The 18,448-nt window shown below is 39.4% G+C and overlaps 1 protein-coding gene across 9 annotated transcripts in view; it reads right to left on the bottom strand.

Moving 5' to 3' along the window:
• EYA4 (EYA transcriptional coactivator and phosphatase 4) overlaps positions 1–18,448 on the bottom strand; it is a 355,737-nt gene that overhangs the window by 16,746 nt on the left and 320,543 nt on the right. For all 9 annotated transcript variants that reach the window (XM_089676183.1, XM_089676184.1, XM_089676186.1 and 6 more), the window contains one exon: positions 5,383–5,472. In XM_089676183.1, coding sequence (XP_089532309.1) covers positions 5,383–5,472 — 90 coding nt within the window. The remainder of the gene's footprint in view (positions 1–5,382; positions 5,473–18,448) is intronic.

The following is an 18,448-nucleotide window of genomic DNA, read 5'->3' as shown; positions in this document are numbered from 1 at the left end:
ACGTACTAATGTGGGAGGTAACAGCATCTTGAAAGTCAGAAGTTTCATTTTTCTTTAGGTGTATTATGTGCATCTAGCCAGGAGATGGCACCATAATACACATATTTACTGTACAATTTCAATAAAATGCCACAGAAATAGGAATGCGTTGTTATTATTAAATAGTTTCCTCATATACAACATTTAATTATTTGCACTGTTCCATGCTTCACAAGACATAATCATTAGATAAAGAGAGCACAAAACATTTTTGTAAATACAAAGAAACTTACTTTCTTTGAACTTAAAAATAACCCCACATAATTTTTTTTACCCAAACTACTGGTACTTATAACTACAGGTTTAACCAACTACTAGATAGATAGACAGATAGATAGAAATAATACTAAGGTATTAAAGCATACAAAATATTCTGGCATTTAAATACCATTTTTTAAAGTGAATTTGTGTGCCCATTCATGTATTCATCTGTCGATCCCTTCCGGTGGTTTAGCAATGTTAAAGCGATTATAAAAGTTTTTTTTTCTTAAAATAACAAACATTTTATACCTACCTGGCCCTGAACCTCCTCTTCTGTGGTCCCACGACAGCACTCTGTGCTCCTCATCTTCAATGTCTGCCACCACAGCAAGCCACTTGCTATTGTAGCAGATGTTCAGGGTCGTTCCTGAGCCGGAATCCTTGATTCTGCTTATTAAGAAAATTGGGCAAAAGTCATAAGTCTTTATCTGCATACTTTAGAAGAAAAGGTCAGATATGGTAGTCTCTACGTCTCTCTCATAGAAGGTTTCCGTAAAGCTGAATTTCAGATAAAAAAATTAATTTGAACATATTGCTCAAAAGCCATAGTGTTAACAGTGGGGTGGCTGCAGAGTGGTGAGGGGAGTAGAGAAGAATAGTGATAGCAGGGGTAGGTGGGTATGTGGTAGAGTGGTGTGGGGGGGGGGGGGGGCAGAGTTTTGAAAGGGGACAGGTTTAACAAAGTGGTGAGGTGGGTCAGCTGAGTAGTCTAAGCAGGAGTTTGTAGGGCATAAAAAGTGAATTTGACTTGACCACTAACATGCTTGAGTTATCCGTGGCATATTACTAGCAGCGTATCGGGAGCACAGGAGTGAACTCCATCCCTTGCTCTCGGATTTTAATGTGCATGAGTAGGCAGAATTCTATTGCTCAAGAAAGGGGTAATTCAGACCACAAGAATGATAAACGGGACACACTAGAGGCGATTACAGCTCACATGTTTAGAGCAAAGACTACTGGGAATGAAAATGTCATTTTATGCAAAAAAGCTGCTATATTGATAGATGGAATCCTGATGCCATTTAACCGAAGTCCAGCAGGAAATTATTTCAATATTTTTCCCTTTGTAAGTAAAATTGTTCATTTAAACTAAAGAAACATTTCATATCTATTGCCATCTAACCTATTGTATAAATTAAGTAGGAAAAAAACATTTTCGTTTCTGTATTTCTCTCTTAATATAACTATAGGTTTCCTATATATTGTACATGCCAAAAAGGATGCACCTTGAATGGCAGGTATGTATCTCTTTGCACAGCATTTTCTGGGCCCTTTGAGAGACACAGCAAAAGCTTAAGAAAGAGAGTGCTGAGTGGTAGGTGGGAAGTAGGAAGTGGAGAGGGGTTGTTTGGAGGGCTGCTGAATGTTGCACCTCTTTTGAATGCTGAATACACTTGTGAAAATGAAAAAGTTTCACTGCTGGCTGGGCCCTGGGCGCTGCTATGTTAGTTATTTCATGCAACTAAGCACATTTCTTTTTTGTAATGGAATTACTGACCTGGAAAAGGAGCATGTGACTATTCTTTTGTAGACATGCACCTCTGTTTTGCTGCTGGTAAGCCTTTTGAGTTGAATAAAAGGCACTCTTGGTCCACAAAGTGCTTATGCTGAATCACCCACACCTCACAACTGGTGGAGGATGCAAGCAGGCTTTGAAAACTGACATTTAAAAGGGACTTTGAAAATGGAGGAAATTTTGAAGCAATTGATACTGGCACAGCAGCAGAATAATGAGGTGTAACTCCTGAATAAAGTAGATCTGCAGAGAAATGTGGAGGCTCTGCAAATGAACAAAGAGCCCAGATAACCACCATGAAAGAAACCACAGTAGCACAAGTAAAGGCTCTGCCTGAGGATGACAAAATTTGAGAGGACAGTAGAACAAGAAGGGTGGTCCTAAGCCAAATGGGCTGGCCTAATTACTCATTGCTCCTTTCTTGTCAGGAGACCTGAAAAAAGCATATTATGACCTCACTCCTGAGGATTCTATGATCTCTGACCACTTTAAACTTGATATTCTAATCTGTTTGGGAGTGACAAGGGCTACCAAGTACAGTGGATGCACCAATGGAGCTAACGATCAGATCAGCCACCTCAGTAGCAAATGCACAATCTGATCCAGTTGGTCACTAAGTGGTAGTAATCCAGACAGATTGTCAAGACCTTGACAGAACCATAAATGGTGGAAAGGGTCATGATGAATTGTTATGTTCAGTCTCTACAGACCAGCTGAAACTGTGAAAAAATGCACGGTGACTGAGGACCTGCTCAACTCTACAAGATGGAAGGCCTAGGAAGAAGAACAGATAGATAGCTGCTGCAGATGGGGTTCCCTAGGAAAGATGGTCTCATTTTCCATCTAAAATGACCCATCGGGTTACCATGGCTCAGGAAGACGTTCTTGAGTAAATGTTAGTACCCCTGCCATATAGATAGAAAGTCCTCATCCCAACCCACTATGATGATTTGGGGGGAAACGTGGGAACTGAGAAAACCAAGGTGCATACCACTGAATGATTCTACTGGCCAGAGTTGAAAGCTTAGTTAAAGAAATATTGTACATCTAGTCTCCCCTGCTAATCATTTGATCCGCTGTAGTACTTTTGTTGCCCCTTTGTGTCACTGCCTATAACTGAAATTGAATTATTTCACCAGACAGTTATGGATTTGATAGGCCCCTTGATGAAATCTGCCCAAGGTCACCAATACATACCTGTGATCTTCAACTATGCCACATGATACACTAAATATGTTCCTCTCTGAAATACTGCATACAAAATGATTGCCAGAGAACTGTTTCAAATGTTTATCAGAACAGGTAAGAAATTCTTACAGACTAGGGCAAGTCATTCATGTCAAGAGACATTGCTGATTTGTGCAAGCTGTTTCACAATAATCAGCTGCCTACCTCTGTGTACCATCTGCAGATGTAGGCATAGTCCTTGTTTCAACAAGACACTAAAAGCCATACTTAAGTGGGTGGTGCAAAAAGATGGGAAAAACGTTTGCTGATTTTTGCACGCACTCCTGTTTGCCATGTGTGAGGTGACTCCAGCCTACATGGGATAGTCACCCTGCAAGATGGTCTATGGAGCCTGGGGGCCGCAAAGGGCTAAAATAAGTGGAGAAAGTGGGCAGCTTTCATATGCTTAACATATGTTTGTGGGGAGGTAAAGAAGAGATCCAGTCCCTATTTAGGCAACAGATATGTAAAGTACTGCCAGGATATGGAGTCAGATATCTGGCAATATCTGATATTGGTAAGGTCGCTGTCCTAATCCTATGGCTCTTGAGGATACTGTTGAAAGCCTTAGTGAGTAGCAGGGCAGGCTGATCAGCAAAACTCTTATGGTAATTTGCTTTAAAGCAATTTTTGATTTAGGGAAAAAGGGACCATAGATAATTTCTTGACGTAGTGATTGGTAAAATCACATATAAAAGTGATTTAATATTGTCAACTTGAGAGTACCCGGACCTTTTTTAGTTACAATTCTTAAACCTGAGGGCCACAAAGTAGTAGCAGGATGGTCTAATGAGGCCCCAAAACACCAATTTGATGTGCCTGAATTAGAAGAAGGGAGTCACACTTTATTTTCATTAATAAAAGAAAAGTTGAAAAAAACAAACACAGTTGCCACCAGATCAATGGATTCAAGCCTTGTGGAGTATATTATAAGCAGATTGGCAGAAGATTAAACTTTAAATAATGAATGTGTACAAACTAAGAAATAGACATTTCAACATTAAATAAAAGTACTAAAAATGTAATTGTGATAATGGGACAGTTACCAATGACAGTTCATGTTAGGAAATATTTAATACAGTAAATTATTTAAATGAAGTAACAAAATGTGTACAAACAATCCATCTATCAGAATAATTTCATATGTAAGCATAGACAGTACACAGGTAAGCCTGATGAAATTTAAAAGATAACAGGAAAGGGATCCAATTCCACCAAGTCCTTTGGGTTCTTATACAATCATCAAAGTAGGAAAGGATATTTTCACAAGCATTCTGTATCCTCTTGCATTTAAATTGCATTTTCACTTTTGCAGCCAAATTGGGATAGCTTTAAATTTGTTGCATGATCTGCTACTTGCTAATTTCTGATCACTCCAGCACTGAAATATATGACTTAGCCCTCTTTTTTTTGTTAGGGAAGGGATTGGGGCGGGGTTGCCATTAACTCTGTGCTGGGAGAGCTCATTATCAGTTGTAAACTACATTTGGATCTTAACAAAGGGTTAACGTATAACTAAAATAAACACTTTTTTATATTGGATAAGTTGAAGTGGGATTAGAACACCTGTTAGGTTTTTATTGTTGTCTGTGCCCCTGTAAGGGAAATTCACCTTCTATATTTGTCCTATTTACCATTATTGCTGAAATTGAAAGTGAAATAAATTTTGGGTTCCAGAAAATAAATAGTGTGAATATCTTCCAATTGGTACACTGGGTTCTGTTACCCTGGTGACAAGATTTCTGCTCTTTTCCAGTTTCGGTTATGGGACAGGAAGACAAAAAAACTTAACCATCCTTTACTCTATCCAAAATTTTAAAAAAAGTATTGACTTTAGTTCTGAGTTAAGATTTAGAAGCTAGCCTCCTTCATTACATGTTAATGAGGGAAACTTAGTCTGTCCTTAGGACAGAGTCACTCTGAAATTGTTCACAAATTCTCGTAGTTTGCCATGAGGCCCATTCCTGAGAAACATATAAAAGGAAAGAAAAATGTTTTAGGTATGCTGTTGGAATAGATACACATACACAGATAATAGGGTTTTCTCGGATGTGATTGCAATAGTGAAAATACACTTTAGGTATCATATGAACACAATTTACATTGTAAATTCCACCAACACTGTACCACCACTGCTACAGCCAGCTTTAATGCATGCACCACTGGATTTATAGAACTTTGAGTGAATTTACAAACAATATTATTAATGGATTCTCTTAGTTTTGTTCGGTAACCACACAGTTTTGTATCTCAGTTCATCAAATGAGAGAGCAACAGCTGTTTGAACAAGCGCTCCCAGACCAAATTTAGTAACAAGTACACCAAACATTCTGGCTTACCTCCAAATCATTAAAAAATAAGTGTGCATCGGCGAGGTTAAAAATCATTTCTTCCATCCTCAGTCCAAGAGTCACAGCTGTTGGTGAATCCTTTAAAACATGAAGTATTACAAAGACTCAATGAGATATGTAACATAAAGTGATTCACAACAAGGATTTGATCGCAGTTGTCATATTTAGCTGCTTTGAAGCCTGTATATGTAAAAAAGCTATGAGAGTGTTTTTAAAGATCTTAAAGTCTAAAACACCACTAATCTTGGCTAGCACATTTCCTTCCACTGCTATCATTTACATATATGTCTATATTTATTAATGTACCTTCCTGAAATAAGGACAATGGAAATAGGACTTCCTAAATACCTGCATATACAGTACATGCATTATATATATATATATATATTTTGTTTTTTTTGTTTTTTTTCTCAGTAAATACATTTGCAAAGGTGCTGTTGACACAAAATGTTCACCACATGTTGGTAACAACCCATGGAATACATACATACAAAGAAACCAAAACAAATAGTTTAAAAAATTAATTATGTGTAATAAAATGGAATTTTATTATTATTATTATTATTATTATTATTATTATTATTATACAGGATTTATATAGCGCCAACAGTTTACACAGCGCTGTACATTATAATGGGAGACAGTACACGAGACAGTACAGTAACAATACGATTCAATACACGGGGGTTCGAGGGCCCTGCTCCTTGGAGCTTACAATCTAGGAGGGAGGGGATAGTGGTACAGGAGGAAAAAGCTGTGGGGGATGGAGTGGTAGGAAGAGTGGAGGAGTTCAGCATTTAGCTGAGGGCGGGGTAGGCTTCCCTGAAGAGGTAGGTTTTCAGAGTGCGCCTAAAGGTGAGCAGAGTAGGTGATAGTCTGATGGATTGGGGTAGGGAATTCCAGAGGATGGGGGAAGCCCTGGAGAAGTCCTGAAGATGAGCATGGGAGGAGGAGACCAGGGAACTAGAGAGTAGGAGGTCTTGTGAGGAGCGGAGAGTACCTTTTGGGTGGTATTTGGATACCAGATCGGTGATGTAGCTTGGGGCAGTATTATGAACAGCTTTATACGTCAATGTTTAGCAGTTTGAATTTTATCCGTTGAGCAACCAGGAGCCAGTGGAGGGATTGGCAGAGGGGGGTGGCAGATACGGAGTGGTTAGTAAGGTGGATGAGTCTGGCCGCAGCATTCAAGATGGACTGAAGCGGGGATAGCCTGCGGTGAGGTAAGCCGATGAGGAGGGAGTTACAGTAATCGAGGCGTAATATAATAAGGGAGTGGGATGAGTTGCTTAGTGGTTTCCGGGGTTAGGAACGGACGTATTTTGGAGATGTTGTGGAGGTGAAGTCTACATGAGATTGTCAGCGATTGGACCTGGGGCTGGAAGGACAGATTGGAGTCTAGGATGACACCTAGTACTTTGGCTTGAGGGGTGGAACTGATGGTGGTGTTGTTGGTCTTGATGGGGAAGTCAGGGGGGGGGCGCGGGCTGGGGGGAAAACTAGGAGCTCAGTTTTGGAAAGATTTAGTTTGAATAAGTGGAGTGACATCCAATCCGATATGTCGCTCAGTAGGCTTGTGATACGGGCAGAGACTGAGGGGGTGAGGTGAAGGGTAGAGAGATAGATTTGAGTGTCGTCATTATAGAGATGGTAGTTGAAGCAGTGAGAATGTATCAATTGGCCAAGGGAGGAGGTGTAGATGGAGAAGAGAAGGGGCCCAAGGACAGAACCTTGAGGGAACCCAACAGAGAGGGGGAGTGAAGAGGAGGTGGCAGCGTTATAGATAACACTGAAAGAGCGCTGTGATAGATAAAAAGAGAGCCAGGAGAGAGCGGAGTCTCTGAGGCCAAGAGAGTGTAGTTTTTTTTTGAGGAGGGGGTGGTCAACCATGTTGAAAGCTGCAGAGAGGTCGAGGAGTAGGAGCACTGAATAGTGGTAATTAGTTTTGGCGGTTAGCAGGTCGTTGGTGAGTTTGAATGACACAGGGAAAAAGTATTGAACACATGAAGAAAAGGAGGTGCAAAAAGGCATAGAAAGCCAAGACGGCAGCTGAAATATATCAGCAATAGAAAGCAATCCTGCCCCTTGCCAGTGCAAATTAATATCAGCTGGTTCAGTCTCAACTGATGGCCTATAAAAAGGTGTCTCATTACCAAGGTGTCACACATGATATGTCTAATGATGGGTAAAAGTAAAGAGCTCTCTCAAGACTTTTGCAACCTTATTGTTGCAAAACATACTGATGGCATTGGTTATAGAAGCATTTCTAAATTTCTGAATGTTCCAGTGAGCACTGTTAGGGCCATAATCTGGAAGTGGAGAGAACATCATTTCACCATAAACCAGCCATGACCAGGTGCTCCTCCCAAGATTTCTGACAAAGGAGTGAAAAGAATTATCAGAGGAGTTTTCCAAGAGCCAAGGGTCACTTGTGGAGAGCTTCAGAAAGACCTGAAATTTGCAGGTACAATTGTTTCAAAGAAAACAATAAATAATGCACTCAACTGTCATGGCCTGTAAGCATGCTCACCATGCAAGACTACATTGCTGAAGAAAAATCACGTTGAAGCTCATTTAAAGTTTGCTGCACAACATTTAGACAAACTTTTGAAATATTGGGAGAATATAGTCTGGTCAGATGAGACCAAAATTGAACTCTTTGGATGCTATAATACACACCATGTTTGGAGGTCAAATGGCACTGCACATCACCCCAAAAATAACATACCACCAGTGAAGTTTGGAGGTGGGAGCATCATGGTGTGGGGCTGTTTTTCACCATACGATACTGGGAAACTTCATGTCATTGAAGGAAGGATGAAGGGAAAAATGTGCCATGACATTCTTGATAAAAATCTGCAGCCATCTACCAGGATGATGAAGATGAAACGAGGGTGGACATTTCAGCAAGACAATGAACTCAAACACAAAGCCAAGGAAACTCTCAATTAGTTTGAAAGAAAGAAAATAAAGCTGCTAGAATGGCCCAGCCAATCAACTGACTTGAATCCAATAGTAAATCTATGGAAAGAACTAAAGATCAGAGTTCATAGAAGAGGCCCACGGAACCTTTAAGATTTGAAGACTGTGTAGAAGATTGGGCCAAAATCACACCCGAGGAATGCATGCAACTAGTTTCTCCATACAGGAGGCATCTTGAAGCTGTCATTACCAACACAGGATTTTGTATCAAATATTAGAATACTTTTTTCCCTGTGTCATTCCATTTTATTACACATAACTTAATTTCTGAACTTATTTGTTTTGGTTTCTTGCTTTAGATTGTTATCTCCATGAGCAGGGCCCTCCAATTCCTTCTGTATCGAACTGTATTGTAATGGTACTGTCCCCCCTTATAGTATAAAGCACTGCATAATAATATATGGATTGCATGGGTTGTTACCCACATGTGGTGAAAATTTCATGTTAATAGCACCTTTAGAAATATATTTACTGAGAAAAATGGTGACGGTTTCAATACTTATTTTATTAAATAATAATGGAAAAAATAAATAAATATATATATAGCAAAAAAAAAAAAAAGGGCCAGTTGTTGCTGACCAGCAACAATATTAACAATCTTCTCATGGAGAATTCAGAAAAGTAAAATTTTCCAAGGTACTGCTTAGCCACATTTCCCATACTTAGATATTTCATATAAGAGAGCAAATCAAATTGTCCATTTTGAATAAAGGCTAGTCTCACAGCCCTATAGAAGTCTGTGGGCCAAACTGTGTGCATGCACACACTGGGTAAAGCAGCAAGCAAAGGAATGTAAACAAGCAAAATAGATGCAATTGTATTTTAGAGATCAGTATTTTTTTCCACTGCCCATAAAACAAGCTTAAGTAACAAATGCCATCACGAGATCAGTATCACAGGGTAAATAAAATGTTAATAAGATACCAGGAATGCACCATATAAACTTAACAGATGATAATAGACTTCCAGCACCAAATTCCCCACTGAGAAAGGATTTGTATACAATCCTATATTACAGCTCTGGCCCATGATCAACTACATACAGTATGGCTACAAGAATGATAAGACAATGCTACAATCATGAGCTAATAAGAACTTGTTAGAACATTGAGAGCTGGGATCTGAAGGTAAAGCTTCTACCAAGGATGAACGTTCATACACCAAAAAAAGAACCTTCAGCCTGCAGATTCCACTGCAACCTGAAAAATGGCTGCATGCCTAATACTGAAATTGTCAGTGAGGTGAGCTGTGGATGGGAGGAAGAGGATGACCTGTGGACAGGGGGGCTAAGGTGAGCTGTGGATGGGGGAGAGGGTGAGCTGTGGACGGGGGAGGGTGACCCGTGGATGGAAGGGAGATAGTGAGCTGTGGATTGGAGGGAGATGGTGAGCTGTGGATGGTGGGGGGGGGGGGGGGGGTAGAGGGTGACCTGAAGATAGGGGGGAGAAGGCAAACTGTAGAGGGGTGGTAGAGGTGTAGATGGGGAAGGAGAAGGTGGGTTTTGGATGGAAGGAGAGAAGGTGAGCTGTGGACAGGGGGAAGTGGGTAAAATGTGCATGAGGATGCGATTTTTTTTCTGCACACACCTCAGCACTACACGATATGCACTGTGTGTTATGCACTCCTGAGGAGTCAGGTCAGGGTTGTTGGCAGGAGGAATGGGGGCCAGGGGCAAAGGAGTTGATTGGGGAGGGTGGGTCCCTGCACCTATTCTTTGAGAAAAAAAGCCCTGTATGTGTGTATACAGTATGTGTGTGTGTGTGTATATATATATGTGTATATATATATATATATATATATATATATATATACATATATACATATATATATATAATATATATATATTTTGTGTGTGTATATATATATATATATATATATATACACATACATACATACACACTCAAGATTTCTGACAAAGGAGTGAAATGAATTATCAGAAGAGTTGTCCAAGAGCCAAGGACCACTTGTGGAGAGCTTCAGAAAGACCTGAAATTAGCAGGTAAAATTGTTTCAAAGAAAACAAATAATGCACTCAACTGCCATGGCCTGTCAGCACGCTCAATATGCAAGACTACATTGCTGAAGTGTGTGTAGTGTATATATATATATATATATATACACACACATACATACGTACATATATATATATATATATATATATATACACATACATACACAAATAATATACATATATATATATACATAATGCTTTAATGTGATATGTAAATGTACACACTTAGATATACAAGTGTAAAGTGAGCATTTACTACATCTGGACTCCACATCTCTTGACTGATTATATAGAAGCAGTAGTATGGAGCCTGCTCGATTTGAAAGTCAAATTCTGCTGCTGAAACCACAAGTGTGACTCACCCATAAGTATATATACATATATGCACACCGTAGATATAGATATATTATATGGCCTTAAAAATGTAAACATTATTTAGGTAGGTAACTTACTATGAAGTATACCAATGCTGATAGATTTGACCCTAGACCCAAGGTTCCAATGACTTATAGGCACAAAAAAAGCACAGCTGAAATGGGCATTTTGATAAAATTTTAGGCCAATGAAGGAGTCAAAAGTCTAGAGTTTGCTGATGAGTTTGTGGAATACCACTGTACTTATGAGAACTGCTGGCAGTCATGTTTTATTGCTAATATGACAAGAACTCTGAATGATGTAATGTTACATTGCTACCTTTGTCCGATACGCACAGAACAGAAATGAAACACACACATATATATATATATATATATACATACACACATACAGAGAGAGGGAGAGAGAGAGAGAAGAGTAAATAATGGAAATCACTGGATTCAGTAGAGCAGACACCAACGTTCATAAATATTTTTTGCTGGTAGTTATTAATAAACTCTGCTGAGTATGCAATGTCACCCTGTGTAACATCAATCCACTAATAAGAAAGTACTATATTTAAAGCTGGGGAAGCATAAATGTGTGTTTACAAGATAAAATCTACATATTTTAGGCTTTACTATCAATTCACTGTCAATTAAATAATTGGAGACATAAAACATAATATTATAAATAATAATAATAGCAATACATAATGCATAGAATGATTATTGACTAGATTTATATGCTTGTATATATAACTTTGAGAGAATAGAAGATATTTTAACTGGTTGCTATTGAATACTTTATTCTGCACCTTGCCTTGTGCCTTAGAAAATGATACGCTAGAGTAAAGTCAGAGGAACACACATTTTGCAATCTTTCTTTCACTATGCTGAGCAATACATTATTTCCCCATTTTCTTAAAGTGGAATTTTAGTAAAAAAAATTAAGTCCTGCTAGATCACTTCAGGCTGGTTCCTTTTTCAGGTATTGCTATGGAAAACATTAAAAAGTTAAACTTACTGTTTAAAATCTAGTAATATACTGTATCACCCTGATCTGCACATGCTCAGTTGTTCTCTATTTTTAGACAGCCTAAAGATTTAATACTGCTCAGAGTTCTGTGCTTCAGCAAAATAGTAGTCTCGGGCAAGAACAGGAACAATACTGGAGGCAATTTACAGCATACACTAATTTTGGTAATATAATTATTAAAGTGAGTTCCACTCACTCTGTAAAAAAATAAAAGTCAGCAGCTACAAAAACTGTAGCTGCTGACTTTTAAAAAACAGCCACTCACCTGTACCATGATCCCGCGTTGCCCCTGCTGCAGCCCGTTTCACCGGCCGTCCTGTATTCCAAGCACCGGCATCTTCAGTGTGGGCACCCGGCTGTGACAGCTTGCGGCTTCACAGCCAGGTTCCCACTGAGCAAGCGCGAGTAGCGCTGCGCTTCATGAATGGCCCCCGTAGTCTTCTGGGACCTGTCACGTGTCCCACAAGACTTCGTGGAGGGAGGGTAGGAGATCAATTTCTGTATCTGATCACCTAGGCGATCACAGCGGAAGAGGGAGTGGGTACCTGTCAAATTCGGGTACCCGCCCCCCCCTCCCCGCTCCCCAAAGGAGCCAATCCTTAATGGGGAGCGGGGGACCAATCTTTAAAGCAGAACATCCCCTTTTGCATGGAACTCCACTTTAATGTGCAATGTATGTTTCTTGATAAAGAACATTTTTTTAAATCAAGTTTTCAAAGGTAAAGTTCTGCATTAATTCTACACTTGAATGAACACTTCAGTTTAGCAGTGGTTGTGTTAGTATTTCTGGCAAAATGACTGATGTTCTTGTGTCATGTTCTCCATCCGTGCACAGTACTAAGATATGCTTTATGCTTGGGTTAGCAAACTGGTTTGCAAAAAAAAAAAAAATGTAGGCAGAATGTAGAGTATCTTGTAGCAACACCTTGGCTTGTCTAGCAGTGTGGTTTTGAAAAGAGGTATGACTTGTCATAGTGGCACAATAGTCTATGTATTGTTCCAGCTGTGTATGTAATTCCACAATCAGTTGTGTATTTTCACAATTGCTTGTTCATGGTCACAGCTGCCAGTGTATCGCCAAAGCTGCCAAGTGCATTGGCTGAGTAACATGATAAGAACCATGCTGTTTGACTTTGGATACCATACTGAAACAATTTAACCCTATCTATAAAGTCATTTAACTATTTCATCATGGCACTTCAAACACCAATATTCGCCCGCCATTAGGGAAGTATCCATATAAATGTTACAAAAAATGGACTTGGCAAAGCCCACAATCCATCCACTTGGATTCCAGATATTAGAAAAGAGGCACATTAGCCTGCCTACTCTACTATGCATTATGCATGCTGGAAAGAATGAAGAATGTGACTGCCACACATCTTTAGCAGAACATCTCTGAAATAGGAAAAAATGATTAATGTGTGTGTGTGTTTCACTGTACTAAGGCCTGAAGGATATCGATGACATATATTTGCTAGGGATGTGGCGCAATCCTTCATTCGCTGTATCAAGGTAAGTCACACCAGTGTTATCATACAATGAGAGACAATCCGTCCTCTCAACAGCCATTGTGATAGCTTTATCTGTATATAAGTGCCAATGTGTGTAGATAGATAGATAGATAGATAGATAGATATGTACATACGGATGCAGAAACAGATATGAACTAACAGCAAGCCTGAATGACACATTTCTCCATCTGGAAAAACAATTATCAGTGAAGAGTTGCAATGGGTCACATACCAGACTTGATATCTATCACTGCATTAGATAGCTAAATTTGGAAACATATACGTATATCAGTGTCATCACAGTCAATCCCCCTTTCTTTACATTTGTATTAATGCATTATACATGGCAAGCATTCTTTCTCACAGTATGAAAAGTATGTTTAAAATGTTCAAGATACATAGTGCATAAGGGTAGTTTTCAGGTCTTGGATCATAGCCACACATACTATATACTTCTATACCCACAACAGCTGTGTTCATCGCAGAGCAATATATCTGATAATGTTGATTAAAAAAAATCTATGTCACATATAAAGCCCCAAGCTAAAGTAGATCTAAAGTGAAATACTGAATGTTAGCCAGCAAAGAGGAAGGGGTGTTAAGGTACAAAGGTATGAACATCAGATTCCTGACAGATAATTCCTGCTTAAAAATAAGAGGATGGGCTGTATAATAAATGCCTGTTTATATATGTATTTGCGCACATCAGTTTAAAAATTCTAGCTTTTCTTGGGCTGTGGTATATGCGTATAGGTGTATATTTCATCAACACAGATATTTAGTTTTAATTTTTTTTTTACTGATCTATACATAGTGAATACTAATGCACCTGTGTGTGTAGGCCCACTAGATACAATGGGCTGCATTTAGATCAGTAAAAAAATTGCTTGAATGCTTAAAACTGTGGCATCCGTGTGCAAGAGGCCTTACTGTACTTTAAATCTGCTTTAATGTATATCCTGCTGGTCTACAAAACATAAACAAAGAACCTTCCAAAGGAATTTATGCTAAGTTGACTGGGTCTAATAACCTTTAGGTGGAAATAGTTAATAGTGAAAACCTTTTATTTCTATGTATAATATACAAAACTTTTATATTATGCATTATTGCAATTGCTGAATGTCTGATTAGAAACAACAGTCTAATAGAGACATTCAGCAATTCTTCTGTGCTTCACCAACAACGGTGTGCCTATGCAGCCGAATGCTGCACAACCATCCTCATTCATGATATAGCTCTGGGAGGAGGAACAAGAGGAAGACTTGCCCATTAGCTGTCCTAGCTGTATGAAGTGACATTGCAGGCATGTGACTGTAATTCATTAGAATGAAAAAAAAAGATACAAATACACAGATTTAAAAAAAAATATACATAAGAATGGACTTTATTGTTTAACTCTTTATAGAATGGATATTGTTTAACTCTTTGTGGGGAGTTAATTGAACCTAAGCCTTACTTTCCATTTTAAACAGTGAGAAAAAAATTATTGTACCATAACTAAAACAACTGGTAGCTTCTATCACATTGACCAACCAAACTGTATCCAGGTCTGCAGAATGTATTGACCCTGGCCAGAAGACTTTCCACCAAGAGGAATTACAACCTGTTCATACTCCCACAAATGCCCCAGCAGAACGAAGTGGCCGAGTACATATTCGAACATGGCTGTAAGCAATACAGCATGCATGAAGGGTTCATCATCTTTCTGGGATAGTGAAATCTCATGTCATGATTCCACCAAGTTTATTAGCAGGGATACATGTGGTATTAACAGTGTCATCCCCTCTTTTATACCTAGGAAACAGCACTAACTTTTGAAGAAAACAAGCAGATGAATCATAAGATATGATTTGCCATTGCACTGCTACCAGAGACCATTAGGAGTGGGAAGCCACCCAGGAAAAAATAGAGGGGACCAAGGTAAGCTTATGACATCGGAGCAGAGAATGTCACACTAAACAAGGCATTTTGGCAAGTATGGCAAGCTAAATACTTGAATGTACACAGAGCCAAGTACTTTGCCAGCATTAGACAGAGAGATAACTGCTGGATATGCACGGATTTGTAAAGGGGGGAGAGAATTTTTTTGAGGCTTTTGACGCCACATGGAAATATACTGAAGCCACCATCTGCTCAATCTGGCAAAGCTTTCCCGAAACAGAGACCTGAATTCTTCAAGGAGACCCCTCTCCAAATCATCAACAGCCCCCCAGACTGTGAACTGAACAAGAATAAAACATATATTTATAATAGCCCATCAGTAAAGGAAATGTATTTACCCATTTTCATCATCTTTAAAATGGTTTTTATTGTAACAGTTTTTTTTTTACCTTAGTGCATTCTCTGCATTAAAGTGTTACTAAACCCAGGAGCCTGCATTCATTATATTTGGTCTACCACAGTACACAGAACATGGAAATGCAAATATTTTAGTAAATATAAACTGCTAAATACCTTTTCTCAGCAGCAGTTAGAACAGTCTTCTGACTTCTATCAGTGTCCAGCTGAGCACTGGTTAAAGCTTGTAGGAGGAGTTTTATTTCTGCTCTAGAAGGATGCAGAACCCCTGACCTCTGTCTAGACTGTGCTGATTGCCCTTGTGCTGATCACATGCACTCTGCCAAGAAAAAACCTCTCTCTAGCAATACGCACCTAACTGAGCACGTGCAGAGTGTCTCCACATATGTCTTATCAGGAGATAAAAGGGGGGCACTGGAAGAAGGGGAGGATCAGAGAAGTTAAGATCAAACAGCCTTTATACACAATGCAGAGGATTAATTGATTTTTCAGTTGTAGGTTTATTAACACTTTAAGGTAAAAAAAACCTTTCATGTTTTGTCCCCCACAGCCCCCCTAAATACTTACCTGAGCCCGATCTCAATCGAGCACCTGTGCCTGAAAGCAGCAGCACTCTCTTCTCTCCCCTCACTGGACATGGAGGAAGCAGCGGGAGCCATTGGCTCCTGTTGCTGTCAATCACAGCCTGTGAGGAGGGTGTGGAGGTCAATAGACACACGCAGCCCAACTTGAGATCAAGCCCACATGAGTGCACCATATCAAGTGACTAGAGGCACTCAAAAGTGAGGAGCCAGCATGCAGGAGACCCCAGAAGAGGACGATCAGGGCCTCTCTGTGTAAAGCCACTGCACAAAGCAGGTAAGTATAGCATGTTTATTATTAAAAAAAAAAAAAAAAAAAAACTTTACGACCACTTTAATCCTCACCCTTTTCTTGACAACTTCCTAGTAAATAAGAAGGTAGAATGTTTGGCATTTAACAAAAAGTCTTAGCTAATGTCCTAATGTTCTTCCTTTCTACCCTCTACCCCAAAAATCCTCATGATACTTTATTTTGCTGATTGTCAATTCATAGGGCAGAAATTTGCACAAATCTGGGGCAGCTTACTCTCTTTTTTTATTTTTTAGACTAGGCCAAAGGCTTTCCTAGCTTAAATCACAAAGTCCTGTTTTGACAATAAACTCGAGCATAAATATCTTATTTTATCCATATCTAACATACTGCAGAGCTTTAAATTTGATGGAACACAACTAATGTTGATATCACTTTTGTCTCAAGGCAAAACATCTATCAATCCAGAACTCTACCTAATCCAGGCATAAAAGAAAAAAGCAAATGTGAAGGGATTTTGCTTGCTAAAATAATAACTACTCTTCTATAACAAATACAAATGGATTACATACAATCTTCTGACACAAACTTCATTAACTATTTTTCTGCTAAATTTTCAATAAAGCTTTCCCTTAGGACAGTATAGACTTTTCCCTTAAGTAAGTATAGACTTGCCGGTGTCTTCTTTCTACCATGATACAACATAGAACGATTAGTGTATTTAGTGTGCCTCTGACACACCTTAACACACCACAATGCACACAATGTACAATAAAAGCATTGATCCCAATAAGAGGGGTCATAAAAACTGCACTACAATGCATGTTACAAATATGCTGCAGCGCAAGTTAAAAAATGCATGCCAGAGCTTGTGTGTTTAGTGCATGCTAATGCATGCACTATGGTGTGAACTATCCTTAACTAATCATGTGATTATAGCAGGAAGATCAAGTGACTCAGCAGCTTAAAACTGGAGGCAAGTTGGATCCCTGTGTGACTTTGAATTCAAATGGTAGCATGTAAAACTGTGCATTGTGGATTGCAAATCTTTTATATAGATACTGTATATTGTAAGGAGGGCAGGCTTAACTGGTGGTGGCAGCAGTAAACCATTCACAAGACACCGAGGAACATCTAAGCCAGAGGTGTCAAGTAGAGATGAGCGAATCGAACATGACGAAGTGGAATTCGTTCCGAAGATTTGGAAAAATTCTATTCGCGACGAATCCGAAGATTAGCAAACTTCGGATGCACGAATCGAATTTTCCCAAAAATGGCGGCGACATGTGTGGCGACGGAGAAAATGGACAGAGAAGATGGGGCGGGGATCTCTGGGAAGGCGCGCAGACAAGGCGCGCTGACCCATAATGCATTCATGACATGTGATCGCATTAGCCAATCAGCAGCCAGCCAGCACTGTGTAATGGTGGAGCTATAAATCGCGGCCATCTTAGAATTCTCCATTAGCCTCCGGTCATTCAAGAGAGACAGACCTGTGTGTATTAAGGGACAGAGTTAGGGCCACAGAGACTTTAGGGCCACAGAATCGTTACTCAGGGACACAGAATCGTTACTCAGGGACACAGAATCGTTACTCAGGGACACAGAATCGTTACTTAGGGCCACAGCTATCAAAGAATCGAAAATTTAAAGTGACATACACCCTTTTTTTTTTGGTGGCTGTCGTGCACAGTTGGTGCTGCAGTTTGCCGATTGTGCAAAATAAACTGACTTTCTGCTTCACAACCACTATTGTACGTTCAAAGAGTTAAATCCATTTACACGCCGGCTGGCGGTAATATTTTTTGGGTGATTAGTGCATTCCAGTGACACAAACGTACAGTTTCCAGCCAACGGCAAGCTGCAATTGACCGATTGTGCTAAATAAACTGACTTTCTGCTTCACAACCACTAGTGTACTTTCAAAGAGTTAGATCCATTTACACACCGGGTGGCGGTAATATTTTTTGGGTGATTAGTGCATTCCAGTGACATAAACGTACAGTTTCCAGCCAACGGCAAGCTG

This window comes from Staurois parvus, unplaced genomic scaffold (assembly GCF_062004578.1).
Source record: "Staurois parvus isolate SC_StPar_1 unplaced genomic scaffold, SC_StPar_1.0 ptg000165l, whole genome shotgun sequence".
In the NCBI taxonomy this organism is placed as follows: Eukaryota; Metazoa; Chordata; class Amphibia; order Anura; family Ranidae; genus Staurois; species Staurois parvus.
This window is presented reverse-complemented; position numbering and strand designations above follow the sequence as displayed.